This window comes from Fundulus heteroclitus, chromosome 7 (genome assembly GCF_011125445.2).
Source record: "Fundulus heteroclitus isolate FHET01 chromosome 7, MU-UCD_Fhet_4.1, whole genome shotgun sequence".
NCBI lineage: Eukaryota > Metazoa > Chordata > Actinopteri > Cyprinodontiformes > Fundulidae > Fundulus > Fundulus heteroclitus.
The window spans coordinates 13380733-13408555 of NC_046367.1; the positions used below are offsets into that span (position 1 = coordinate 13380733).

General features: G+C 41.3%; 1 protein-coding gene across 1 annotated transcript; it reads right to left on the minus strand.

The window, feature by feature from the left end:
* Positions 1 to 13: 13 nt before the first annotated feature.
* On the minus strand, positions 14 to 27823 carry LOC118563817. Its single transcript, XM_036139743.1, has 7 exons — positions 27752 to 27823; positions 13463 to 13529; positions 12520 to 12766; positions 2679 to 2862; positions 2186 to 2336; positions 369 to 431; positions 14 to 141 (listed from the first exon to the last, which is right to left on the minus strand). Exons 2-7 carry the CDS (start codon positions 13524 to 13526, stop codon positions 14 to 16), a joined length of 837 nt encoding a protein of 278 aa, XP_035995636.1. The 5' UTR covers positions 13527 to 13529; positions 27752 to 27823.

Consider the following 27823-nt stretch of genomic DNA (forward strand, 5'->3'; position numbering starts at 1 on the left):
CTACGGGGGTGCTCTATAGTTCATGCGAGTTTGCCCAGTTGAAATGCCATGCAGCTGAAATGAGCTTCCTCTGTAGGGCGGCCAGGCACTCCCTTTGAGATAGGGTAAGGAGATTGGTCTTCAGAGAGGGGCCAGGAGCTCCTTCACATAGAGAGGATTCACAGATGAGGCAGCTCGGGCATTTGTTCCAAATACCCCCTGTATACCTCCCTTCATCAAATCAGAACCTTCACTTTGTTTTTAATTTGTGTATTTTTACTGCCAATGGTTTTTTATAGCATAGCAACTCAGACCTGAACTCAACATGAGCCCTGGTAGGATCTTTAATTAGGTTTACAGTCTGTTAATGGTTTTGGCAGTTTTCTTACCTTCATCAACCAACTGCTCCTTGCTGGTTGGAAAGATAATTTCCACCTTATAGACAACGAGGTCTGCAAGGAAGCAAAGATGCATCATTTTTCTTGTACTGTCTTATATAAGGCAGTAGGCACATTTACATTCAGAACAAAAACTGCATACATGTATATGAAACCAGCAAAAATGAGTTCCCGCTGAAACCCTTTAAGGTCTTCCCCAGGATGACAAATTCTGTGGCCAGATTTGGAACAAGATATGAGCATTTCAAGCTGCTGCTGCTCCCAAAGCAACAGAAGGGACCCGAGAGTGTTTGAATTGTCACAAAAGTTAGGATTAAAATATAGAAAACTAGAAAAAGCTGCTCATGGGAAACAGCAGTGAGAATCCGGACCTCCAGAATGAATGAGTGGAACATTGAGAAAATACTTGAATAAGTGAAAAAAAAAATAGACAAAAACCTTATTAAAATCTCACAAGAAATAATCTGAAAGTGAAATAGCTGAAGGATTTGAAGAAGCATACAATAATTGAAGGACCTTAAAGTTGTTGCTGATGTTATGGAAATATTTGATTAGTAAACAATACCAAAGAGGTGTAAAACATAAACAAACTGAAGGATCCCCAGGGACCTAAAACAAGCAATCAAACTCCTGGGAATCCTGACAATAACCATAATTGGTTAAGTTTCTGAGGTACTGTATATACTGTTTCTGCAATAATATGCTTTATGCAATAGGACATTATTAATTTTGTAGAATATTTAGGCTATAGGTCTAATTTGAAAGTCCAGCAAAAATGAAAGCGTTCTCATAGCTTAGAATAAGTAGGTGGCGGTGCACCCACAGGAAGATGGCATGTTGCATCACCATTTTTGATTACAGTAGCCGAAAGGGGAAGAAGTTGTTAGCCTTGCACGATTTCCCTATCCACGTGCTGTGGAGGAGAAGTAGAAAACACGCTAAGACAACCGTAGATCTGTCACAGTTTGGGTTTTGTTTAGTTTCAGTTTTGGACTTTTCTTCATTTAGCCTGTCACTCCTCTGTCACCAGTCACTAACCAATCAGTTCAGTCCACTTCCAGTCAACCCCCTCCTCTAGATCAGCTCCACCTGTTGCAGTTAATTAGTTTTCACCTGTTCATCCCCTTACTTATACCCACCTCAACCTCTTCTCTGCCAGATTATTTTGAGTCTCCAGTGACTCTAATCCAGCCTTTTCTGTTCTGCATGCCTGCTTGTGATCTGGCCCAGTTTTGTCTCCTGATTCTCTGAGCCTGCCTTCCTCCTGTCGGACCTGATTGCCTGCCTGTCACCGGACCTGTATCTGTGCTCTGACTCTGCCATCAGTCATCTCAGTTCTGACCCACTGCCTGCCCTTTAATAAACGGTCTTTTAACGTCACTTGCTTTGTCTGGCTGAATTCTGGGTCCTCCGTTTCTGTTCATTACAAGATCATTTCCATTTGCCATTTTCTGTTGAAATGGAGGCCTGTCCATACTCTTTACCCAGCGAGAGGGATGAGAGTAACCAAGAAAAAGAAGAAAGAAGTAATAACCAAGAGAAAACAAGACACTACATTTAAAATTTTAACACCGGTCACATATTATCAGGTTGGTTTGGTTTTTCCCTTTGTAAATGGAATCACCATGTGAAAACTGCTTCTCATATGCACTCAGATAGTCTTTGTCTAAAATCTGTATGATGAAAAATTTACATGTGACAAAGAAGCAATAACAGAAGCAATCTCTGAGGGGGCAAAAGCATTTTGTACACTATACACTATATATTCCTCCTTTGATCGTAATACCCAACAATCTGAAAACACTCACCCAGAACAAAAAGTCTCCAGGAACCAGAAGAGTTGTACACCTTGTTATTGTATGTCCAGGTACATATGCAGGTGTAGATGCCCTCATCGTGTTTTGATGTGTTTTCTAACCTCAGGCGAGCTTCATGTTTGCCAGGAAGAAGATTGTTGCCCTGGAGCAAAAAGGTGACAGACCTCAGAAAGGTTGGAATAATGTAGAAAAATAATACTCTTCTTGTCAGATTGTTTTAAATTGTCTGTTCTCAGCATATCTTTTCACAGATGAAAACATTCTTAGTAAATACACATCTCTTGCAAACAGAAAAGAAGCACCACTAAACTATCTTTAGACCCTTCGCAATAGTGGTGTAGCAATCAGAATCAATGTCAGAAATACTTTAATAATCCCAGAGGGAAATTACAGTTATTAGCAATTTCACATAAGCAACATCATTAAAATATTCTATACACTAATATCTCATACTTGCATGTGGTATATTCAGATTTGCCCATACCTTTAACCAAGAGAAGTTCCCCTTAAAAGTGATGCACGTGTCTTCAACAGGACTTGGACAGGGAATTCGTTTGTTCCGGTAAGAATTTTTGATACTTCCATAGGTTAAATTCTCTTGACTGTTTTCACTGAAGACCTCAAATCTTACAGGATAGTAGAAACATTTATCTGACGGGGTTATGTGCCTGCAGGAGAGACAATTCACAGCTATTACATAAGAAAGCACGTCGTGAGCATTGTACAATCCAGTCAAATTATTCGTATATATACACAACCCTTGCAAATGAAGCTGATTCTGATCTCAAACTTCAAATAGGAAAAGTTTTTTTTGGCTTAGAAATACAACCACGATAGAATAGATAAATAAATATTCTAAGGTTAATGAGATACAAGTCCTCCAATGTGTTAATAGTTAATCTCACAATATATCAAAAATTGAATATTACATTGGAGTAAAGATGATGCCAGCGGGTCCAGAGTTGCTTGATTTAGGAATTGAGTTATGTAGCACTACTTCTCTCCAACTATTTGCTGACTCCCAGTCAGCTACAGACAGCGTGATTATAATGGACGATGATTTTAACCTAAAAAAAATTGTACAATAGGAAGGCATTCATGATGCTGCAAAATGTATTTGCTTACCACATAGAGATTCAATTCAATTCAATTAAATTTTATTTATATAGCGCCAATTCATGAAACATGTCATCTCAAGGCACTTTACAAAGTCAAATTCAATCATATTATACATTTTTGACTTATATTTGCTGTTCTATGACACAGGTCTGTCCTTGGTTTGTCTTGCACTTACACCAAGCTTTAAAACTCTCCAGCAAAGTCTTGTGGTATTCTTAACCATATTTCATCATCGTCTGGCAGGGCTCTCTTGGAATGGCATTAGGATGTTTACCAATACAATGTTTCTGTCATGGATAACACAATCTCTAGAATTTCCCCTTATTGGCAGGAGGTTTCTGCACTCCCACTATCACTTCGTGTCTTGATGTGGAGGAGGAAAACCTTTCCCTATTTTTATCAGTTTATCATGTAGATGTAGACGTACAGGATATAACTGAAGTTTTTTTTAATGCTGACTTCAATGCACCACTTTGAATAGCATGCAGCGAAAAAATGTCAACCTCTTAGAGCAATCTCCAAAAATATCATGTTATAAGCATGATGACACACAGAAGTGTCTTGTAATTTTATGGTTTTTATTCTTTTTCTTGCTTTGGTTGACAAATCAAGATGTAATTACTGGTGATTGTTCACTGCCAAAAAATTCCTTAGTATGCTATTTTGACCATTGTATGCTAACGTAGCTAACAACATGCACTGTAGGTGCACAGCGTTTTTAGTCCTTCCTGATTTACTTTATAGCTTCCCTAAGAAATAGTTTTTTATACAGGTTGTGCATATTCACTGACTCAATTCCCTGTTAAAGTTAAATCACTTAATTATACTAATAACCTGCTACATCTGTGAAGATTTGAGGTTGTTGCAGACCCAAATGGTAATCAGATCACAACAGAAGCATAATCAATAAATGCTTTAATGAAGAAACTGAGAACTTTATCTAATTTCCTTATTTTTTATCATATTCTCTTTAAAATCACAGACTTTTCGCTATTTTTCATGTAAATCGCTTGATAGCGAAGCCGGTGAGGCCGCAGTGAGCTTGGCCTCCCATGGGATTGCGCGATTCCATGTTAACTGCGCTGACTTCCATTCTGTGAATGCATCTTCCTGTCTCTAAATCATAAATTCAATTGTTCAAACAGTTATGAACTGATTTTCCACAATTTAATGTATGTGTATTACGAATTGGTTTTTGGTCATCAAACTGTGTGCAGGTAACATGTTTTCGTGCTGCTGGGCGATCATAAACAGCAAAGAACGGGTTGTAGGTGAGGCCGGCAGTTTTTTGGCCTCTAGGCAGGGGGCGCTCAAGAAGCACCGCTCGTGATCCCAAAACTGTAGAGTGACAGCAAGGCTGTGTCTCATTTCGAATACTTCCGTCAGTGCACTGCTAATGTGCACTGACCACTTACTGCCGTAGTGCCCACTTTCGACCGTTAGTAGTGTTCCAAAAGAAACACTTATGTTAAAACACTTACCGGAAATGACGGGATGACGTGACGAACGCAACACACATGACCGCAAATTTTTCAGACCGCCAAAAAATAAATGCCAGCGTTTTTTTTTTTTTTTTTTATAAAAACAACAATCGTTTACATTCACAGCATGTTGAAATTACATCGCCTCCGACGTCAACGCAAGATCCTCCAAATATTGGCTGAACATGAGGTATGTTCGTGTATTTTACAAACACCTATCGAGTACAATGCCTCGTATTACCACCATTACTTACATTTATATGATTGCGGTGTCACAGTTCCGGCTGTCTCGGCTGAATTGTCCGTCATTATTTTCAAAATGGGAACATCTCCCCGACGTCCTTAGCCCCTCCCTTTCCGCTTTGTAGTCAAGATGGCGTCCGTTTAGTGCGAGTAGGGTCCATCGTTACACACTGCATTTTGTGACCGTTTTTAGGGGGTCATCCGGGTACTTTCAGTGCACTGACTTTTTGTGTTATCTACACTACCTACTTAAAACTAAGTGTTCGAAGTGTAGAAGTAGGTGGAATGAGACACAGCCCAAGGTATGGATGTTTTATTAGCGAGTTTTGCTAAACAAATAAAGCACTAAAAACACTCAAAACATACAGCCGGAACAGGACTGGTCAAGGAAGGCTTTCCTCCCTGGCAGTGAGCTCCATTGAGACTGAGAGAGTTTTAAATCTGAAGAAGATAAAGAAAACTTTTACCGGAAAACGACCAATATTTTTGTTCAGAAACAGCGCCGCACGGACTTCATTTATAAGTAGAGGTAAGACAGCGATAATTATTCATGTTTTTTTTTGTATTGAAATGTGCGTAATGTGTGTTATAGTTTTTGAATGTGTTACAAATGCAGAAAGCCATCATAACTCATAAACTGTTACCAATCAAATGACAAATAATTTAGCTTTATTTTTTTTCATCAAAGAATCAATATTTTTTCCATGTCTCTTGGTGATTTGATTTGGCTCAATCAGTCTCCTTCAGCACTTTGCAATGAGACTACTCTAGAGTGTATATATTTGTAAATCTGACTCTGATGACGTCAGTGCCTCACCAGCTATGAACCCTACCGCACGTCACTATTCTATAGGCATGTAATCACCAACCATACATGCCTATAGACACTGTGCATAGCAAAGCAACTTACAATTATTTAATTTGAGTGCTACTGACCCAGTTTAGGTGTGATGGTATTGAAGCCAAAACCATGCAAAATTGATCATGTTTTGAATCCTTTCAAAGGTTGTATAGTCTTAATCTGATTTGAGAGAGGGGTTTAAGAGCATGTTTTGCAGCCCGGCGCTAATATCATACAATAATTAAATAGATAATTAGGAATAGACTTAATTCCCGGCAATTCAGGTACATGTAAAACAATGTTAGAAAGGAAAGACATCACCAAATAACTATAAAGAAGCAGTTGTTGGTGCCCATCGAATCTGACACTAGAGAATCCATTACACAACCGTACCAACTGAAGTAATTAGCATAGCTAAGGGGGCTACCAAACCAAGGAATAGGAAGGTTTTTGACACTAAAACATAATCATTTTGTGTGAAATAAATTCAAATCACACATATTAATCTGGCAAAAACACGCCTGTGTGTGATTTCAGAACATGGTGGTGGAATTGTGGAACCAAAGGGGTATGGTTTAATAACTTGCAGCATTAACCTGATCTCAGATCTGTGTTCTCTTTGCACGGCAGACTAAGATTTCACTGTGGTTTGTATGATATTACTATGCCACGCTTGTTTCGTAACAATGGGGGGTGGGGACATTCTTGAGCAAGATCATCAGCCCCAGAATGTTAAACAAAGGATGAATTTAATTGGAATAAAGTATTCTTCTTCTTCTTCTTCGTGTGGGAGGAGTGTGAGTGAAGGAGCGGAAGAGAGAGCGCGTGAGAAAACTCTGTTTTGAGTGGTTTTTCTTACTTTTTTCTGTCCTTTTTCACTGGGTGAGTGTAAATATTGTGTATATAGTTGTTTTACTTTGGTTGTTAGAGTTTTTTTTGGTGGGTTTTGTGGGGTTTGGTGGGCGTCGGGTTTTGCCCGGCGGCAGGTCGGCAGGTCGGCGTCTTGAACGCCATGGTGGTGGTTCTGGCGTCTTCTCCGCGCTGACACGGAGGAACGGCATCAAGGTGGGTGCCGGGTCTCCGTGCAGCATGGAGGTCGTTTGTTTGGCGGTGGGTGAGGTTATTGGTCATGGTTCCATCAAGTCCGTGGCTTGCATGAACGGAGCCGCGGTATTGTTTGTTGAGCGGGTTGAGCAGGCGAACCTGTTGGTCGAGTCGGGCATTTCTGTGAACGGCTCGTTCCTTCAGGTGTTGCCGCTCACGCAGCCCGCTACCAGGGTGATTTTGTCAAATGTCCCTCCGTTCATTAGCGACGAGTTTCTCGTTAAAGAGCTCTCTCGTCACGGAAAGGTGGTTTCCCCCGTTAAAAAGATTCTGTCGGGGTGTAAATCACCTTTGCTGAAGCATGTTGTCTCCCACCGGAGACAACTCTTCATGATCCTCAACAACCGTGACGAGGAGCTAAACCTGCGTTTCCGGGTGAGAGTGGATGAATTTGACTATGTCTTGTTCGCCACCTCATCCGGCATGAAGTGCTTCGGCTGTGGACAGGAGGGACATTTGATAAAATCGTGCCCAAACAGAGCCGGGGCGGCTCCGTCGAGCTCCGCGGAGCAGCAGCCTGCGGCAGCCGGGGAGCATGTGGGTGTGTCCGGCGAGGCTGGAGCTCCTGCCTCGGTGGAGGAGTGTGGCGCTGCGGGGAACTCCAGCGTAGCCGCGGAGGAAGCCGTGGCGTCGGCTCCGGTCGCTGGAGACCAGCAGAGGAGTTTAGTGCAGGAGAAAACTGTGGATAAAACATCTGATCCACAAAGGAGTGATTGTGTGGTGAGTGAGGGCAGCACGGTGGTGTGTGGTGGTGGGGAAACTTGTGTGACTGGTGAGGAAGTGGAGAATCAGGGTGAGATGGAGCAGGATGGCGTGTGTGAAGAGCAGGAGGGTGTGACTGGTGTGTGTGGAGAGCAGGGAGGGAAAGGTGAGGTGGTGGTAGGTGGAGGGGAGGTGAGTGTGGAGGAGCATGTGGTGGCTCCTGTGGAGGAGTCTGTGGGGGAGCCTGTGGTAGCTCCTGTGGAGGAGAAAGGCGAGGGAGAGCAGGTGATGGAGCAGGAGGCGCCTATGAATTTAAAAAGGCGCAGTAAGAGAAAAAATGTGATGACTGCTGTTCAGAGCAGTAAGCAGGTCAGCAAGCTGGCCACAGAGAGAAAAGATGTGTCAGACAGCAGCGACAGTGAGGGTGAGCTGTCTGACAGCAGTGAGGTGTCTCTGTCACAGGGTAGCAGTGCAGAGGCACGTTATCCTGTTGAATCTTTTAATATATTTCTCCAAGAAACAAAAGGATTAAGAGGGATAAAAGTAGAAAAATATTTTCCCAATTTAAAAATATTTTATTTGTGTGAGAGATATTATATTAGAAGAAAAGAAGAGTCTGGGTTTTCTGATCAGGAGGTTTTTAGACTGAAGAAAATTATGGGAAAAGTGAGAAAACAATTTTGAATAGAATGATGAGCACTAACTTATTATTTTTATTGTGCGTATTTTATTGTGGTGTTGTTTTAGTCTTTTACCCAACATGGATAATTTTAAAATAGCTTCTTTAAATGTTAATGGAGCTAGGAAGGCTGTTAAACGCACCATGATTTATGAAATAGCAAAACAGAAAAGAATTAGTGTTTTATTTTTACAAGAGACGCACAGTGATCTTAACAATGAAGCAGACTGGCGCAAGGAATGGAAGGGAGAAGCTTTTTTTTAGCCACGGCACCTCCCAGAGTTCTGGGGTAGGCCTCCTCTTTTCCTCAGCTTTCACCCCAAACTCTTTTAATGTAGAAAGTATCGTCCAGGGAAGGTGTCTTTTAGTAAAAGCTCAGTTTGACCATTTTAACGTAGTTTTTTATCAATATTTATGCCCCTAACGTCGGTGCAGAGAGGAAGCGTTTTTTAGAGAAAATTGGGGAGAGGCTGGGAGATTGCGGGTCTGATGATTATGTTTTTTTAGGTGGGGATTTTAATTGTACAGAAAACGAATTGTTAGACAGAAATCACAAAGAGCCTCACCAAGCTTCCCAGCAAGCCATGCAGAAGCTTGTCTCGTCTCACGGCCTGGTGGACGTGTAGAGGAGGATGCACACAGGCTCCAGACAGTACACTTGGTCCCACAGTAAAGAAAACCGCCTCTCTTTAGCACGTATTGACCGTTTTTATTGTTTTAAACATCATTTTAATGTGTTTAAAACATGTCAGATTTTACCAGTAGCTTTTACAGACCACTCTTTGCTTTTAGGGAATGTTTTTATAACAAACATTTTACCTAAAAGCGCCTACTGGCATTTTAATCTGGCTTTAACTCATGATCGTAGTTTTAGAGAAGCTTTAAGTTATTTTTGGACTGTTTTTAGACAAAGAAAGGGTGATTTTACTTGTCTAAGGCAGTGGTGGGACCATGGAAAAGTTCAAATAAAACAACTTTGTCAACAGCATACTCTTAATGTCACTCGTGACGTCACCAGATCTATCAGAGATCTGGAGATGAATATAGTGGAATTAGAACATTTAAGTGAGTCCACAGGAAATCGAGAGCATATTGAAGCTCTCAAATCCAAAAGGCTAGTTTTAGCCAACCTGCTGGAGTCTAAAGTCCAAGGCGTGTTGGTCAGGTCTCGGGTTCAGAACATCACAGAGATGGATGCTCCCTCTAGCTTCTTCTTCAGCTTGGAGAGGAAACGCGGGCAGAGGAAGGTGATCCATTCCTTACTATCTGACACAGGGCAGCAGGTGAGTGAACCGGGCCAGATCAGAAGGAGGGCTGTTGAGTTTTACTCCTCTCTGTTTGAGAGTGAGTATAAGGAGAACGAGGAGCTGTTTGGGGAGTTCTGTGGTGGGCTGCCCCAGGTCTCTGAGGAGACCAACGTACAGCTGGAGCGCCCCCTGGGGGTACAAGAGCTCCATACAGCCCTCCTGAATATGCAGGGCCAGAAGGCCCCAGGTATCGATGGTCTTACAGTAGAGTTTTTCAAAGCCTACTGGGACATCCTGGCGGAAGACCTACTGGAGGTCTATAATGAGAGTTTGGCCACTGGTTCACTCCCACTTTCGTGCCGCAGGGCAGTCATCACCCTCCTGCCCAAGAAAGGGAACCTGCAAGACATTAAGAACTGGCGCCCTGTGTCTCTCCTCTGCACAGACTACAAGATCCTCTCCAAAGCCTTGGCAACGCGGCTGAGAGAAGCTATGGAGCAGGTCATCCACCGGGACCAGACCTACTGCTTCCCCGGCAGGTCCATGGTAGATAACGTCTACCTAATTCGGGATGTTTTGGAGGTCTCCGGTTCATTGGGTTTAAGAACGGGCTTGATCGCATTAGATCAAGAAAAGGCGTTTGATCGCGTCGAACACGGCTTCCTGTGGAAAACTATGGAGAGGTTTGGGTTCGGCGCTGGTCTCATCGCCAAGATCCAGGTGATGTACAGTGGCATTGAGAGTATGCTAAAGATTAACGGTGGTCTGTGTGCTCCTTTTAGGGTGCGTAGAGGTGTTCGCCAAGGCTGCGCCATGTCCGGGATGCTCTACGCGCTCTCCCTGGAACCCCTGCTTCAAAAGATACGTTCTACTGTTCATGGTTTGGTTTTACCTGGTTTTAATAGTAGAGTGGTTTTATCTGCCTATGCTGATGACGTTGTTGTTTTTACTAAAAACCAGCAAGATGTCGATGTACTGAACGAGATAACAACTAAGTTCTCTGTTTTATCTTCTGCGAGGGTGAACTGGGGAAAAAGTGAAGCCCTGGCAGTGGGCGAATGGCGTGAAGGGCTCCCGGTTCTCCCTCAGGGACTTTTATGGAAAAAAGATGGTTTTAAATATCTCGGTCTGTTTTTAGGCAATGAAAAGACTGAAAAAAAGAACTGGGAAAATATGGAACAGAAAATAGAATGTAAACTAGAAAAGTGGAGATGGCTACACTCCCACATGTCGTACAGGGGAAGGGTTTTGGTTTTAAATAACCTTGTAGCATCTCAGCTGTGGCACAAACGTTCCTGTTTAGACCCACCGTCTGGTTTGTTGGCCAACATACAAGCAAAAATGGTCAACTTTTTTTGGAACGGTTTTCATTGGGTGCCACAGTCTGTGTTGTTTTTACCCAGAGAAGAGGGGGGCCAGGGCCTTGTCCACCTAGCCGGGAGAACAGCGGCTTTTAGATTACGTTTTGTTCAGAAATACCTGGCAGGGCCCTCTGACTTAGTGTGGAGGGATGTGGCCAGCTGCATTTTTAGAGGTGTAAATAACCTGGGGCTGGATGCGGCTCTGTTTTTAACTGATTTAAATCTTTTAAAGTTAAGGGGATTGCCGAGGTTTTATCAGGGTGTTTTTAAATCATGTGCCCTGTTTAAATTAAAGCGATCCCAAACGACTAACTCTCTGCACTGGCTTTTACAGGAGCCTTTAATCTGTGGGTCCAGGCTGGACGTGTTTGACGGCGCTGTACCAGGGCTGTCGGAGGCGCTGCGCTGGTCAAAGATAACAACAGTGAAACAGCTGGTGGAGACTGCAGGACCGTCCCTCTCCAACGTCGAGGCCATGGGTTCCGTGATGGGGGTACGGTCTGCCAGGCTGGTGCGACACTTCCTGGACCTCCTGAGGGGAAAGATGTCGGCCAAGGAGAGGAGCCTCCTCCGTGACTACTGTGAGAGACAGAGCCAGCCAGACCCGATGGACTCCTTTCCTGGCCTGATCCTGGATCCTGGGTTCCCGGAGAGAAGTGGACCTCTGCTCTCCAGCCTGGACCCACAGAAGATGGTTTTATCCACTATGGACCAGAAAACTGTTTATAGAGTTTGCTCCAAAGTGATAAATCGAAGACACTTCGAGAACCGCGCAGTCTGTGTATGGACTGATAGACTTGCTGGTAGAGCACCCCAGTGGAGGACTTTATAAAAGCCTCCAATTAAAAAGAGAACTGGTGATCTCCAATGGAGGATTTTACACGGTGCCATCGCCACAAACTCTTTTTTATCCGTTATTAATCGGGCTGTTTTAAATGAGTGTCCTTTCTGCAGTCTGTCTGAGAACGTTTTTCATGTTTTTATGGACTGTAACAGACTAAAGACCATTTTTAGCCTTTTAACAAATGTTTTTAGTCTTTTTGGCACTGTTTTTACTACTTCTTTATTTATTGGAGGAGTGTGCCAAAATAAAAGTAATAAGGCAAAGGCCAGACTTTTAAACTTTTTAATCAGTGAGGCGAAGATGGCTATTTATTTGTCCCGTAGAGACAGACTGCAGGGAGGACCTCACCTTGATGCTGTGGCTCTGTGGAAGTGCAACGTTAAAGCCAGAATTAGGCTGGAGTTTCACTTCCACAGAGCCACGCAGAACATGGAGGATTTTATGCAGTTGTGGGGTTTTAAAAAGATTTTATGTGAAGTGTCTGAAAGAAAAGAACTTCAATTTAACAAGCTTCTTATGTAAGAATTTTATGTAAATGACACTTGGTTTTAACTCAATTGTTTAATTGTTTGGCCTTTTGTAATTAAAGTTTTGTTAAAAGTCAAAAAGTATTATTATTATTATTATTATTATTATTATTATTATTATCATCAGTATAAGAACTTGGTGAGCTAAGGCCTTTTGTAACAGAAAAATGTTCTTACCTGGCAGTATAATTACCAGAATCCTCATCACTGATGTTTAAGAGAAAGAGTGCCCCACCATGGTAATGTATCCTCTGGGCCTCATCCGTGGTAATATTCTTATAATCAGGCCCATTTTTGTACCACGTGATATTTTCATCAGGCAGGTTGACATCCTCCATAACGGTCGGCACATAGTAAAATGCTTCACCTTTAATAAGTTTATAGAGATCTTGGTCAAGATGAATGCATGAAGAATTTGATGCTTCTGAAAATTAGGGAGAAGAGGATTAATTCTAAAAAGCTATTACATTCAAAATTTCTAGATATAGTTAATGGAAATTAATCAAAAAGTGTATTGTTTATTTTGTGGGGTTGCCACTTTGAAGCCCTCTGTGATGTTTGATTCCCAAAAGGTTCTACAAACATAATATTTTTCCTCCTCATTTAATTAGGATTTGTCAAGAGAAGTGGAATAATTTACATACCTGGGCAAATTCTCAGTTATCTGGGTCATTGCAACAGCAAACAAGGGTAAACACAGCCTGTTTGCAAACAGGCTACAATTTGACCTCCGAGTTGACCACCAGTTTTAAGGTGGTCAAAGGTTTGTGTACATTATTCCCAGAATATTCTTATTTCTCTGTCATTTGTAAATTGAGTTACTTTGGGGCTTTGATCTTGTAAATTGAGTTACTTTGGGGCTTTGATCTGTTTCCTTTTAATGTGCTCTCTGGTGTGCATGTTTGCATAATGCACTGCACCTCTCACTATAAAACATAAGTTCTTTGGTCACATCACATTCAACTTTTACTTCTTCTATCATGCATGTAATACTGCCGTCATTCGAGTGAGTTGATTGATGATGAAAGCTAATAACTTTTATTTGCAGTCATACTTTAATAAACAAACATACTTATGCCTTTCTCTTTTCTTTCATTTATGTTCTTTGTATGCAGACTACCTGATTTCCCTCCAAGTGTGGATATCACCATGACGAGGACCATGAGAAGCCTGGAGACGTCCATTAGCTGAAAAAAGACAAAGCACATTCTCAACTTAACCATGCTGTTTTGCATTTGTTGCAATTCTTCTCTGTTTCTCGCATATGCAATTTAAATAATCTTATTTTTCCTCTGTCTTGTAGGTAGATTTTCTCTGACAGCAGAGACACTGAACACGTCATCAATAAGCTGTTTTAGCAGAGGATTACAGTTAAAAATTACATTTATCTAGAACATTATCAAAAAAACACTTTTCTTTTCTTTGAAGCTGTCAGTGCAATAAAACCACGGTGTTGTATCAAGAAGCTCAGAGTCAGGCTTTCACTACAGTATTAATACAGTAATCTTATTACCAGAGTAGTTTCAACTGCCAGTTTTAAATGGTGCAGGTGATTTCTTATTTTGTTGCAGTTTCAATTTTGTCTAAAGTTTTGATTGTGAAAGTGGTTTTAATTTTTCACCTGCTGTTTTGAAAAAGTGACAAAGTGAGGTAAATTTAGACTAAAAAAGGTGTAGTTCATTATATTTGTTAGTGGGTACAGAACTGTTTAGTTGTCAGTCTTCAAATACAGATATTGTTATAAGGTCTAGTTCCATGGGCTCTTATTGGCCGTGCACTGCACCACTCTGCTCACTTTCTAGTTTCAGGAACAGTTTTTTTCAGGGCCAGACTGGGTTCCTTCGGGTCTGCTGAGGACTGAGGTCAAACCGAGCTGACTGGAGAGGAGTTTTGATTGATTTCCTTCAGTGATTGAGATGAGAAGGTTTTTTTCTGAGGAAGTCTAGAATAACTGAAGAGTGACGACATTAATATTAGGGACCACTATAAACAAAATGGGTCAAACTGAAACATAACTTTATTATTTTTAAACCATGAACCTCGGCTGCAGGAAGAAAAGAAAAAGGACACTTCAGCTTCCTAAACCCAGACGCGCTGTATCAGATCCATGGATTTATTGAGGCTTTCTCTCATTTTACACACACTGAAAGCTATTAAGTAAAGCAACACCCAGGAGGCGTTTCCCATTTTCAGGCATCTCTAGTCCGGTCAAATCAGAAACTGAGCGAAGGTAAGACGAATAGGGTGGAACAGAGTCAGTTGGGCGAAAACGAGTAGAGCCGGTGGAACTGCTCATATAGTTAAATGGCTTATCAACCCGGAGTATACAAGCTCTGGATGCAACAGTGACAGGAAGGGCTGAATGAGGGGGGGGGGGGTTCCCCCTTTTATGCCCCCCTTTCCCAGCCCAGCATTGTTGATGATTATAGATTCACATTTTGTGGTTGGTTGTTTGTTTCATGTTTTGTCTTTGGTTGAACCCGGACAGAGCACGTACACACAGAGCTAAAATTGAGAGTTTATAGAGTAGTTCACGCGTGACGTCAGCGCTACATCCGGGCACTGTGGTTGGCAAAAAACAGAGCTGCTCTCGTCTACAACATGACAAAACGGGTGATTTAGAGCGTACTTTTAGTTCGTTTATTTTTGGAATCTAAACAATGCCTACGACTTGTTGTGCTCCCGGTTGCACACAGAGGCACTCCAAATCGTTGGATGTACGTTTCTGTCGTTTACCGAAGGAGGAAGGACGAAGAAAAAATTGATATTTTCAATGAAAAGAGCGCAGGCAGACACTCCCAATGGACTGTGGGAGCCATCATTCTACAACAGAATTTGCAGTCTACACTTCATCTCCGGTAAATACAACTTAATTCTGCTCTAGTCATTGTTCTACTTAAATAGCGGCGGAGGGGAGGTGGCGATCGCTACACGGCCCGGAGAAGCCGCCCGTGTAGTGATCGCTACAGCAGCCGCCGCAGCAGCTTCAGACAGCAGCTGCTGCTGCTCCATTACGCCCCGGTTCACGGGCGCTAGTACTTCTGTGTTTACGCTGCAATGTCGCTGACACCCCCAACCATTTTAACAAGACAAAAACACCAAAATAATCCATAGTAAACCATGTTTTTTTATCCTACCGGGCGGGTCTTCCTCTGCTGAGACGCGGCCTGTGTCCGACGGCGCTTTGTGCTGTTGCACAAACATGTGAACAACATCCATCCATCCATCCATTTTCTGACCGCTTAATCCCTCATGGCGTCGCGGGCATTGCTGGAGCCTTTTTCCCGATATAACATAATTGTAGCCGTCCAGTGGTTTCATGGCTTTCGTGCTCTCTCGTCTGTACTGGCCTGCCGTGTTTATAAGGCAGCTGTATAAGTTGCGGTACGGAGCACTTGGCCAGCATTTCACAGACTCACTCCGTCCCTTCAGGCTTTTGCTGTGTGGATCTGGCAATCTGATATCATCAACCATCAACTTACTCTTAAAACGATCTTGTGATACGTTATCCAAAGAAGAAAAATACGTGGAGAACTCGTCAGTTTCGCTGTTTGCGTTCGCCATTGTGTTCGTCTTTTGCCAACCAGTCCGGCGCGCATGCGCGAAAAACCCGCATCAAAACAATAACAATGAACTGGTCTATTGAAAGGTGGATGGACAATGGCAGGTGAAACCAGAGAGGCAGGAGTGGAGTGGAGCAGAGGTGTAGATGTGTGCAGGAGCTGGCAAGCAGGACCAGAGTCACAGCAGAGTGAAGACCTGCAGGTCAGAGTAACAGCAGAACTGGCAGCTCGGCAGGGTGAATACTTGCTGGCCAGAGTCACAGCAGGATCAGTAGCACAACAGCGTGAAGACCTGCAGGTCAGAGTAATAGCAGAACCAGCAACTCTGGCCAGAGTTACAGTAGGATCAGTAGCACAACAGCGTGAATACCTGCAGGCCAGAACCACAGCAGGATTAGCAGCTCCACCTGAAGTTCAGAGGTGATAACAGGTAACATCCAGCAGCAGGCAGACTAAACAGGGGTAAACCAAGGCAGGAAACAAACTTAAGTGGGGAGGTTGGCAGGTGAAGTGAGTTCTGACTAATTAGTGACCGACAGGTGTGACAGAGGGAGTGAAGGGAAAGCTGAGTGAGAGGGTGAAGAGGAACTGAAAACTAACAATAAATAAAGCCAGATCAAAACTAAACCCTGACAAGGGGTCGGCTCTTCGTACGTTGCTTAAAACATCTGAGATCAAATGACACATCCAAGATAACTTAATCCGGCTAATCATGATCCAGCTAATTAGGTTCTTTAATAACACGTGTTATCGCCACGCTGGAGAGACTATGTCTCCCAGTTAGCCTGGGAGCGCCTTGGGATTCCCCCGGAGGAGCTGGCCCAAGTGGCCGGGGAGAGGGACGTCTGGGCCTCCCTACTGAAGCTGCTACCCCCGCGACCCGACCCCAGATAAGCGGAAGAAAACGGACGGACGGACGGATAACACGTGTTGTTTATGATTAGTATGACTGGATTGAGTTATCTGAGATAACTGCGCGTTCATGCGCCGCTTTAAAAGGGGAAATGTATCGATAGTAGAAACAATGATCAGCAACGCTGCTATTGGTGTAATGATCCTGGCACTGGAGCTGATTCGTCTCTCTATCAGCAGCTAATCATTCTTCACCCCTCTGCAATAAACCTTTACTGGCTCCACCTGTTTCCAGCTACATAAAGGCCCAGTCAGTTTCAGTCTCCAGTGCCAGATCGTCTCAAACTTCACAGTAAGAAGCTTCCAGCGTTATTGACTAAACCTGTTTGATATCCGACTCTGACCTGTTACCTGTTTTTTGAGCCTGCCTGTTCCCATCCTGTGTCTGTCTGCCTGGTCCCCTGTCTCCTGGAATCCCTACCCTTGGGCTGCCTTCTTGTGTACTGGATTTGGATTTGGACCTGGACCCCCCGCTCGGATTCTCCTCCCCCTGTGCTTCGTTTGGATTGCTGGATTGCTGGATTCCCCGTTACCGGACCAGGATTGCCCTTGGACAAACACCTCTCGGAAAGCCCCGTTCGGACTGACTGCCTCCCAGCCGCTCAACGGCTCCAGCCTTGCTCACCTGCGGACGGATCCAGCTTTCAGAGAAGCGTGTCCGAATTGCCCGGCTCTCCTTATTATAAGGTTAGTTACTCAGCAAGGTTCTCATCATTCACCTGTTATGCTGAGTCTTAACCATTGCCTCTACCTCCAGGAGGTTCCTGCCAGTGAGTGTGAGCCGCGAATCCCAAGAGCCGACGCCTGCGTCTCCTGTTTTTTTTTAATAAACTTTGTAAGAACGTCTCTGACCTGTTGTGGTGAATCTTGGGTCCAGCTTCCGGTTCATTACATTTGGCTGTTCAGCATGGCCAAAGAACACGCACAGTTTTTCCTCCCAAGCAGAACAAGAGCTTTTAATGGAAGGTGTTGAGAATTAAAAATATATCTTAGTTGGGGTTACTGAGGAAAGCAGAGGGGGGTCTGTCCTTTCCTGCTCCAGCGTAAGATAAACATGGAGTTTTATTGCCCTGAGGGGGTGGTCAGCAGGAGAGGGGGTCAGTCATCCTCCCTCTGAGCCATGCAGGAGGAGTTTAAAGTTAATAAAAGGAATGTCTTGGTAAAACTTACTTCAGACAGACAGACTTATCCACCGGTGAGAACAACATCTTGTAATGGTATGTACTCTGTCTCCATATTTAATTTCTAAGAATTAAATATGTATTTGAACCGTTCTACCTCTGATCAATGATTCCTTATTTTATTGTCAAATCTTAAACCGGGGTAAAAATGGGCCTTTAGTAGCGAAGCAGGATTAGGCCAAGAATAAATATATCACAATTTGGTTAGCCGTGACCCGGATTTTGACATTAAGATGGAGGAACATTTTGAATTTGGGCACGAAGAAGTAATCACTTACAGCAAAACAGGGTCGACCCGAAAAAAAGTAAGGAGATTTTGATTCTCCTATTGGCTAAAGATTAGATGTAGGCTAAATCAAGTGTTGCTGTAAGTGAGAAGCTTTCTTCTCAAAATATCAGAGGCTGAACGGTATAACTAGGTTTGAATGGAATTTATGTTGAAACCGAGAAATGACTGAATGGGATTTATGTGTTTGTTTACGTCAGAAAAACTTAGAATTGGATATTAACCTAAATGCCAAGAAGCCTTGAAATGGTGAGGCGAAAAATAAAATAAAACGAAATAAAAAAGATAAAAACATAGACAAAAAAAAGGGATATGTTCTAGGATTGGCCAAACGACAACCAGACTGACAAACTGGTAATTTTATGGCTGAGGTGTGCGCTGCCTCTTGAGAACTATGGACACTCAAAAAGTAGCAGGGAATAGGACGGCCGAGATACGTAACATCTTTAAGTTGAGGCTAAGAGCAGCAAGACCTTAAGAGTGAGCTGTTATAGAAAGATAAGAGATTAAAAAAGGGATCCCAGGGAAGCAATAGAAGTTTGTTTTCTAGTTTTCGAAAAACGGGGTTTTTCGAGAACACGACGATTAGACGAGGAGATTTTAACATAAGGAAACGTTTCGTCGAGTAGAAGGGTATTAAAAGGAGAAGACCCTCTGCGCGCGCCAGGCTGTCTGTCTTAAATGTTATATTTGTTATGTCTTGTCTGATGTTTTGAATGTCTCGGTAATATGGGATCCATGGTTTTGAGAGAAGGAGAGATTGGTTGAACCCTGCAACTCAGCGGAGAGTGGGGGTGTGTGTGTATATGTGTGTGTGTGTCTTCATGAGGGTGTGAATTTCTCCGCGTGCATGGGCCTGAAGATAAGAGCAGTGACTGGGGTGCAGTTTAATTTTGTTAAGTAAAAGTGATAAGTAAAAATATGGGTGAAAATAAAAACTAAAGGGGAATTTGGAAATCATTGGAAAAAGGGTTGATGCATTAATAATGTTTGTTAAAGTGCAGAAGAACTTTCAATGCAGTAAAACGTTTGAGGGATTGGCTGCAAGCTGTATGGATGAGTTGCATTGGAGAGCATGAACAGCTGCATCTTGGTGAGTTTTGGAGAAAATTTTTATTTTGAACTGTAGCCTAAAAGTTAGAAAGTGGTTAGAAGTTTGGAAAAGTTGTTGAAAATTTGGCTGAACATTGAACATCTGTTTGAGGCATTATAAATTGGGAAAACACAAAAAAGGGAAAATGCCTTCTGTTAGAGTGTAATTTTAACTAGCATTATCTATTGCAAAATAGCATTTTAAAATGCCTAATGAATATATATACTTTCAGACATGAAATATAATTTGCGATTAAATAGTGATTAAATGGTTTTCATTGTTTGATAGCCCTAGTTATAATAGATAAATAAATAAATATAATTCATCAGACTTAAATCTAGCTGATTAATAAGGAGCAGAAAATAGCCACCCTATAAACTTTTGCTCATTTGCAGGCCTGGGAAAACCACATTAAGCAGAACTAAACAGAGTTAAAAGTTGGGTTAAACTGTACCTTAATAGTGTGTGCAACCTGATATTGCGGTTGATTTGATCGATTTTGTTAACACTGCATTTAGTCATGAGTCAGTTTTGAAGTGATCCTTAAATGAACCAGCTAAAATTGAGGAATTTATGACTAATGTTATTGGTTTGCATTGTTTACTGATATTGCAGAGCGCCAAAACCTAGTACAAATAGACAATATTACGGGATCATCACAGGACGGTCCCCAAATTATTCATTATATGTAATCACATTTTCATGGTCCCACAAAATGCAGATGCCCTTGTTACACAGTAATTTAGAGCCCGAGGAATCTTTTTTTTCTTTGTTCATTTGGTAATGTGCAAATTCTGGTGAATAAACTTTTCAACATCAGTTGCTGGTGATTGTTTGTGGCCGGCAGAATTTGACTTCAAAATTTACTAAACACAGGCGCATAACTGATTTTAGAGCTGTTTTAAAATGTACTTTTGGTGTTTTTTATACTTTTTTTTCCTTGATAGATGGAGTTACACAGCATTTTCTTTATACACTTTAGCAGAAGGTTCCTGTGTTTGACTGGGACTCTTGATATCTTCTAAAAAAAAATCAGTAGGCTGGATCTAACACACAGGTGTGGATCCTAAATAAATCAGTCCAATTTAGGGGAATTATTTAGAGTAATAGTGTTACAACAACAAAAACAACGTGCCCTCTTCAATATCTCAGCTGATGAATTTCAATCTTGATACGCTCGCTCAGACAATATTTGATACACCATTTGCCTGTGACTCAAAGGAAGGGTGATACACAATGCTTGAGTTTGTTAATTACTAATAGTTGGTAAAATTACAGTTATTGGAAAACAATATAGGAAGGAGTGAGAGTAAGCAGCTGATTCCATCGAGAACTGTCTCTATTTTAATTTAAGGGGGAGCTCCCTCCCCCCTGTTTTTCTTTTTCTATCTTAATTTTGTTACAGGTCTGTTCGTTCTGGAGTATGGACACGTCTGACATGAGACGCAGATCAGTGCCGATTTGGGGTTGGAAGAATGAAACAGAGCATTTACAGCCGATATGTGTGTTGTGGGGCACCCATCACATCTGGGACAGTTGCTTACGCTGGACACTGGGCCAAGGACTGTTTCACATCACCAAATCCTGGCAAGAAGTCCCAATACCACCTCACCTTCAAGAAGGTCAGTGCCCCATCTAGGGGATAACGCTCCCATGAACAATGTTTCCTCACCCTGGAACAATGGCCAACGCCTATGAACAGCACAGATCCTAAGCTGTCAAGGAAAAATGACTGTCTGCATACACTGGAGTTGAATGTCTCATCCAGTTTCTGAGTCGTGGACCAGAACTTTGTCACTGAGGTGCATCGACAGCGAATCACTGCAACACGTGGGGGACGAAATGTGGAGTTCCATACATGGAAGCTGTGAGTGCGACGTCTAAACTCCAATCTCTTTTCTGCCTGATCTGCTGTACATGTCAGTCCAGTCCATCTCAAGGACCACAGACTGATAACAGACTTTTTGTTAAGCTTCCAGGTAAATGGATTGGTGCAGGTGATAAATTCTTAAGGCAGCCAATTGGGCAGATACCAGCAGTACAGGTTTGCGGTTTTCACAAATATACTACTGTCTCTTCAAATTTTTTACTATATAACTGATATGTTCCTTTTTAAACATGAGTTTTAATTCTATTATGTCCAGGACCGTATTGCTCATAATTGACAGCAGAAGGTTGCTGGAGGACATCAGGGTCTAATTTTCTCACTCTACTGATTTCTACTGTTCTTCAGTCTACTGTTCTCCAGTTTTGCATTGTATTACATTGAAATGACTGTCGTCATTTCAGCTTTTAACTTTTTGCTCTCTCTCTTTTTCTTCATAGTAGGTACACCTGGTCTGGCGTTCTGTTAACTGTGACATCATCCAGAGAAGACGGCTCACCCGCTACTACCATCTAATGTAGAACAGATTACTAGATCAATGTGTGCTTCTGTGCTTGTTTGTCTGTCTTGTTGTGTCTCTGTTCTGTCTTCTGTAACCCCAGTCGGTCGAGGCAGATGACCGTTCATACTGAGCCCGGTTCTGCCGGAGGTTTTTCCTTCCCGTTAATGGGTGGTTTTTCTTCCCACTGTCGCTTCATGCTTGCTCAGTATGAGGGATTGCAGCAAAGCCATGTACAATGCAGACGACTCTCCCTGTGGCTCTACGGTTCCCCAGGAGTGACTGCTGCTTGTCGGGACTTTGATGCAATCAACTGGTTTCCTTATATAGGACATTTTTGACCAATCTGTATAATCTGACCCAATCTGTATAATATGATTGAACTTGACTTTGTAAAGTGCCTTGAGATGACATGTTTCATGATTTGGCGCTATATAAATAAAATTGAATTGAAAATTGAAGGTGTATTTTACCATCGCAATTATTAGCAGACAATCCACAGGGGTGGGAATACTTTTATGTGCTACACTTATACTTAGGTCTCTGTGAGTTCTGGTTGACAACTGCATGTCATAAATTTTCACAAGGGGGGTTGCAACGTCCTGAGGGGACAGGTTTATTACATGGGCCTCTCGGTAAGCACAGATGTGTCCTGCTTGGGACATTCTGTTTTTAAACAACATAGGTTAAACGGATCTGTTAGGTTCTTTCTTAAATAGCTCTCAAGTATTGAGATTTTTCTATTGTACAATATAACTGTTGCATGCTAAAACTTATCAGATTTTCACCAGATTTTGCCGTTACCAGGTGTTTTATTCAGGTAAAACCCAATATTTTATCCGTATGTAAGTACCTTGGAACGTTCAGCATTCTCATACCATCAACTTGCTGTGAGCACATTAGAATAATCATTATTTCAATGGGTACACTGAACTTTTGATGGACTTCTTGTAGATCTGTGGGATTATGAAATTGCATTATGTTTTGATCTGAATCCGGGATATAGGGCAGTGTTTTTCATACTTCAATTCAGATAATTATTTGCAGTTAATTGATTCCCTGTGGTGACTAATACTATTCTTTGTTAATGTTTTGTAACAAAATTAATTTTGTTCCAAGCAGAGGGATATGACATAAACATTTATATGATAACACTATATTGTAAAGCCATACAGATCTTAAACTTTATATCAACCCTTGGCACAAGTAATTTAAGGGAAGGATAAACAGAAAAACTACATAAACCTCAAAAAACTGGATAAAACAGAGATAAACAGAGGGTAATCTTTAATCTTTAATTCAGAGAGCATTCTGACATTCTTACAGGATAACAGTGTTATGGAAATATAATCACTTACATATAATAATGTAGTTTAAAGTAATATAGATGTTAACCTTAACCCAGTGACCTGAACAGATGAGAATGTATGTAGAACAAAGGGTGTATTCACACTTCAGTGGGCATGTGTACATCCCAGGATGCACCGAGGCCATATGACAGTCTTGTGAGCAGATAACGCTGTTAAAAATGCTTACATGAGGCTTTTCATTGTTTTAGTTAACTTCCAGGAAACAAGCCAGGAACCAAGCTAGATTAAATTTAACGGTCAAAGGTTAGGCAGCAGACTCACTGTCTCAAGGAAACTTAGACAAAAGGTTGGTCCAGCACAAACGGGCCCCAAATGCGTCTCGTTACTATACTTTGATTTCACAACTGCATTAACTAATTTTTTATTTTACAGACAGGGGAATCTTCACCAGAGAGTAACGTATTTGTGTGGTCGTTGCATTTTCTTACAGGACAGCGTAAGGACGAGGAAAGAGGAATTGCAATAAAATGTCTCACTAACTATTGCATTTCTAAAATAGGTTTCTCATAGGCTGGAGGGGAAACAACAAGAAGGTTGGTTCAGATTAATGGGGAAAATTCTAAACACAATTGGTTAAAGTTCTGTGCACAGACTACATTGAAATTGGGGTGAAAAAGCTGAGAAGTGTGTTTCTTTTGGGAGTGTTCAGTTAATTTCATTACAGGATATGATTCCATATGACTGAAAGGAGCTTTTCGGGACCGAAGTCAACCTCCGGAATTACAGGTAGCACACAACATTTGATATTTAAACGATTGTCGTGTAAGTTTCAGGTTGTATTGGAGACATTAAATTAGGAGAAACGGGAGGGGAAGTCCACTCACCCCCGACTTCGACAGAGTGCACGCTAAGGTTATCGACAAGCAGATGTGGTGGGCCAGAGGTCAGGGGCCCATCAGACTCCAGGAGCCGTGTGTACCAGCCACCAGAGGGTTCCAGGGAGACATCACCGGAACAACTTATCTCGCAGAGCCACCCACGGAGGGGCAGCTGGAATTTTATTTTGTTTTCGTTTTTTATTTTTAATAAAGATTAACATACAGTTCTGTGGAGACCGCGGTTGGAACACTGACTCTTTAAACCATCTTCTTTAAAGGCGAGAAGAAGACATCTCCGAGATGCAAGACATCATGACAACAATTGAATGCATTGTGGAAAAAAGAAAAAAAGAAAATGAGAGTTTTGTAACCACTGCATATGTCTTATAAGTTCCATATTCATAAGGTGTTCAATATTAGTATTGTTAGAATCTTGGTTTTGCATTGCATGAAAATCTGTTTTTTATTCTGTGGTTTGATCTGAGTGTAGTGCTTTCATGGGTTATCTTTATTTCTAAGAAGCAATTTGTTAATCTAGGTTAGGACTCTTAAAGTCATAGTTAGATCATATAATAGTTTCTGGTAGTTGCACATTTATCTTAGCCTTGCACCTCTCGGATAAAGGTGCTTACTTTTCTTAATTCTAGTAGGTTAGAGATTCAGATAGGTTTAGTAGCTTTTTAGCTTATACTTGGGTTATTTTACATTTAAGGGGAACATTTGAACTTCATTTGATTTCATAAGTCGCCAACAGAGGGGACAGAGGGTTACAATATTACATCTTACTATTTACATTTTGTAAATAGTAAGACATGGACTTAGTTTAGCCTAGTTATTGGTTTGATCCTTGAGGGATCAAAACAGAGGGGTTGTTGAGAATTAAAAATATATCTTAGTTGGGGTTACTGAGGAAAGCAGAGGGGGGTCTGTCCTTTCCTGCTCCAGCGTAAGATAAACATGGAGTTTTATTGCCCTGAGGGGGTGGTCAGCAGGAGAGGGGGTCAGTCATCCTCCCTCTGAGCCATGCAGGAGGAGTTTAAAGTTAATAAAAGGAATGTCTTGGTAAAACTTACTTCAGACAGACAGACTTATCCACCGGTGAGAACAACATCTTGTAATGGTATGTACTCTGTCTCCATATTTAATTTCTAAGAATTAAATATGTATTTGAACCGTTCTACCTCTGATCAATGATTCCTTATTTTATTGTCAAATCTTAAACCGGGGTAAAAATGGGCCTTTAGTAGCGAAGCAGGATTAGGCCAAGAATAAATATATCACAAAGGTTATGCCAAATTTGAGTCATTTAAAACAACAGGGAACACCTCAAAGTCTGCTAAAGCTAGGAGAGAGGACTGTCAAAAAGTAGCAGACAAATTAAATGCATAAATACTGTCCATGTTAGATGTTTTTATCACTTTCTACAGTATGTATTTTTGCTTTTTAATAATTTCATATTTACTTTGTTCTTTTATGTCAGAGTCTCCACGGGACCCACTAGAACACGGGGACAAGTAAAAGTGAAATACAATAATATTCTACAAAATGATAGCCTTTAATTATTATGCTTTATTTTAAAATGGCACTTGTTATGTCAAGAGATCCAAATTTCAGTGTCATTCCTCAGACACTGGAAGTAAAGGACGCGTGCAAACTGGGAATTTTAACAAAAAAATGATTTATCTATAAAAAAATAAGTTCTTTCTTTTCCAAGTCATACACAGTTTACACGGTCACAAACTGCATTGCTCCGTGTCTAGATGATCCATCCATAGTTTTTCTAATACAATATACGGCTCGACAGGAAGCAAGCCTTTCAAAGTAAAACTAAACTTCACAATAAAATGGCCTGAACAAATCTTACTGAATATGATAAAAATAAAAAGTAAATCATCATACAAATAACTTAAATATTTTCTATTTATGGCTCTAACACCACTTTTTCCTCTTTAAAAGCCACTCTTAAATGATGTGTTTGTCTGTTTATAACAGCCACCAAGAAAAATCTCTCTACAATTACACTGTCGCGCTGCGCTAAAGGATCCTGTCTATTGCGCAATACGCAATTAATTCGAAAAGCTCTGCAAATTATTCTTGCACCTTCCGCAACAGGTTGCTGTCGTAAAAATGGACATGGCTACGACAGACTTGCCTATCTCCTCCGCTTATACAGCTGCGATCTAATCCTGTTTACATGAAATAAGCCTGCGAGCGAGCAGGCCAAAGTGAACCGAACTCACACGAGGCACCGACAGGTTTGGGAGAGAAATAAACAGGGAAAGCTGAATGGTTTGTTGGAAAGCTTGTGTAATGCGTCCACATGGTGTTTTAAACACATGGGGCTCAGCGACATAACTCCCATTAGCATGTTGATACCATGCCATTGCCGATGTAATTCGAGTGTGTTTTTATGGTTTTAACAAACGTTATCTCCACAAGAGTTGTTTACACTGATGGGATATTGATGTTTGTGTTATCCTGTGTAATCATTATGTCTAAAATAAGATGAAGTTTTTTTTTTTTTTTTTTGTTTTTCCCCAGTGTCCTTTCCAGCAATGTGGCAATAAGAATTGATGTCTTAATGCCAAATAGAGCTCGACAGATTTTGCTTTTACAAGTGGAGCAATGAGCTTTCGCCATAGTGCTCCACTTGATTTATGCATGTAAATAGCTTTATTGTGATTCCTGCAGGGAGAATTTCAAATTATATGGACACTACAATGGGAAAGTAGGAGAGTAAAGGAAGAACAAGAGGAGAAAAAAAGAAAGAGAGGAGCTGAAAGAAAGAAGAGATAAAAGGGAGAGAATGATAAAACGTCTTCCGTTTTCTCCATCACCTGAAAAGAGAGACGAAAAAAGAACAGCACAACCAACAGACATAAAGCAACAGATACAATCGAGTAACACCTTGATGCCATTGCTAAATCATATGTATCATTATTTAAGCTGACATGTGTAAAGTGGTACCTGAAAAAAGAAAGTGAAAGAAAATAAATAAATAAATATTTTACGGGCTTTCTGTATATAAGTGAACACTTAATACCTGGAACCCTGCACCTGTGGAAGTTTTTTTAAACTTAGCGCCGAAAGTCCACTAGCCTAAACACTATTAGCTCTATTAGTAACACCCGGTTTCCGGATGTTCAACTACAGCTCCTTCAAGCCTAAGGTTTGCTTCGTTTCGCTCCACCTTAGTTTGATAGTGCTACAAGCATCATTACCGCATTAATATGGAATAGTAATGTCAATTTAAAGGCTCTCTCTCCTTTGTGGCTGTGTGGTCAGAATTCAAACTGACCTAAATTATTTTCATGATCATAGTGTTAATATGGCACAACACATTTGTCTTTTAATAATTACACTCTCTTTTATTTTATAGTAAACAGGCTACATCTATCCAGCGACTTTTACTCAAATGCAGACTTTGGTGCACTAAAAGCTGATTGGAATTTACAGTATATATTCAAATTGGCTAAGTTAGGATATTATTATTCTTTTTTTTAGACAGACAGACAGACAGACAGACAGAAAGACAGAGACATTTCCGTGAATTAAAGACTTTGATCCTTTAATCCTCAGCATCTATAAAATATTTCAATTTAACATAGCACAAAGCAAAAGTTTTATTTGCATCTCAAGCACAGTTCTAAAATTTGAAGCAATACATTTCTCCAAGTGGAGTAATAAACACCAAATTCTCAAATTGGTGTTTATTATTTTAGGACACATTACTCACCAAATTCTCAACACTTACACTTGGATGAAAAAGGCTCACGTAAATTTTATGTAAATTCATGCTTACCTCAACTGCTAAGGAAAAGTGACTTCTGGGATCTGTTGCTTGCGCACGCTCGGATACTTTAATCAACTCCCC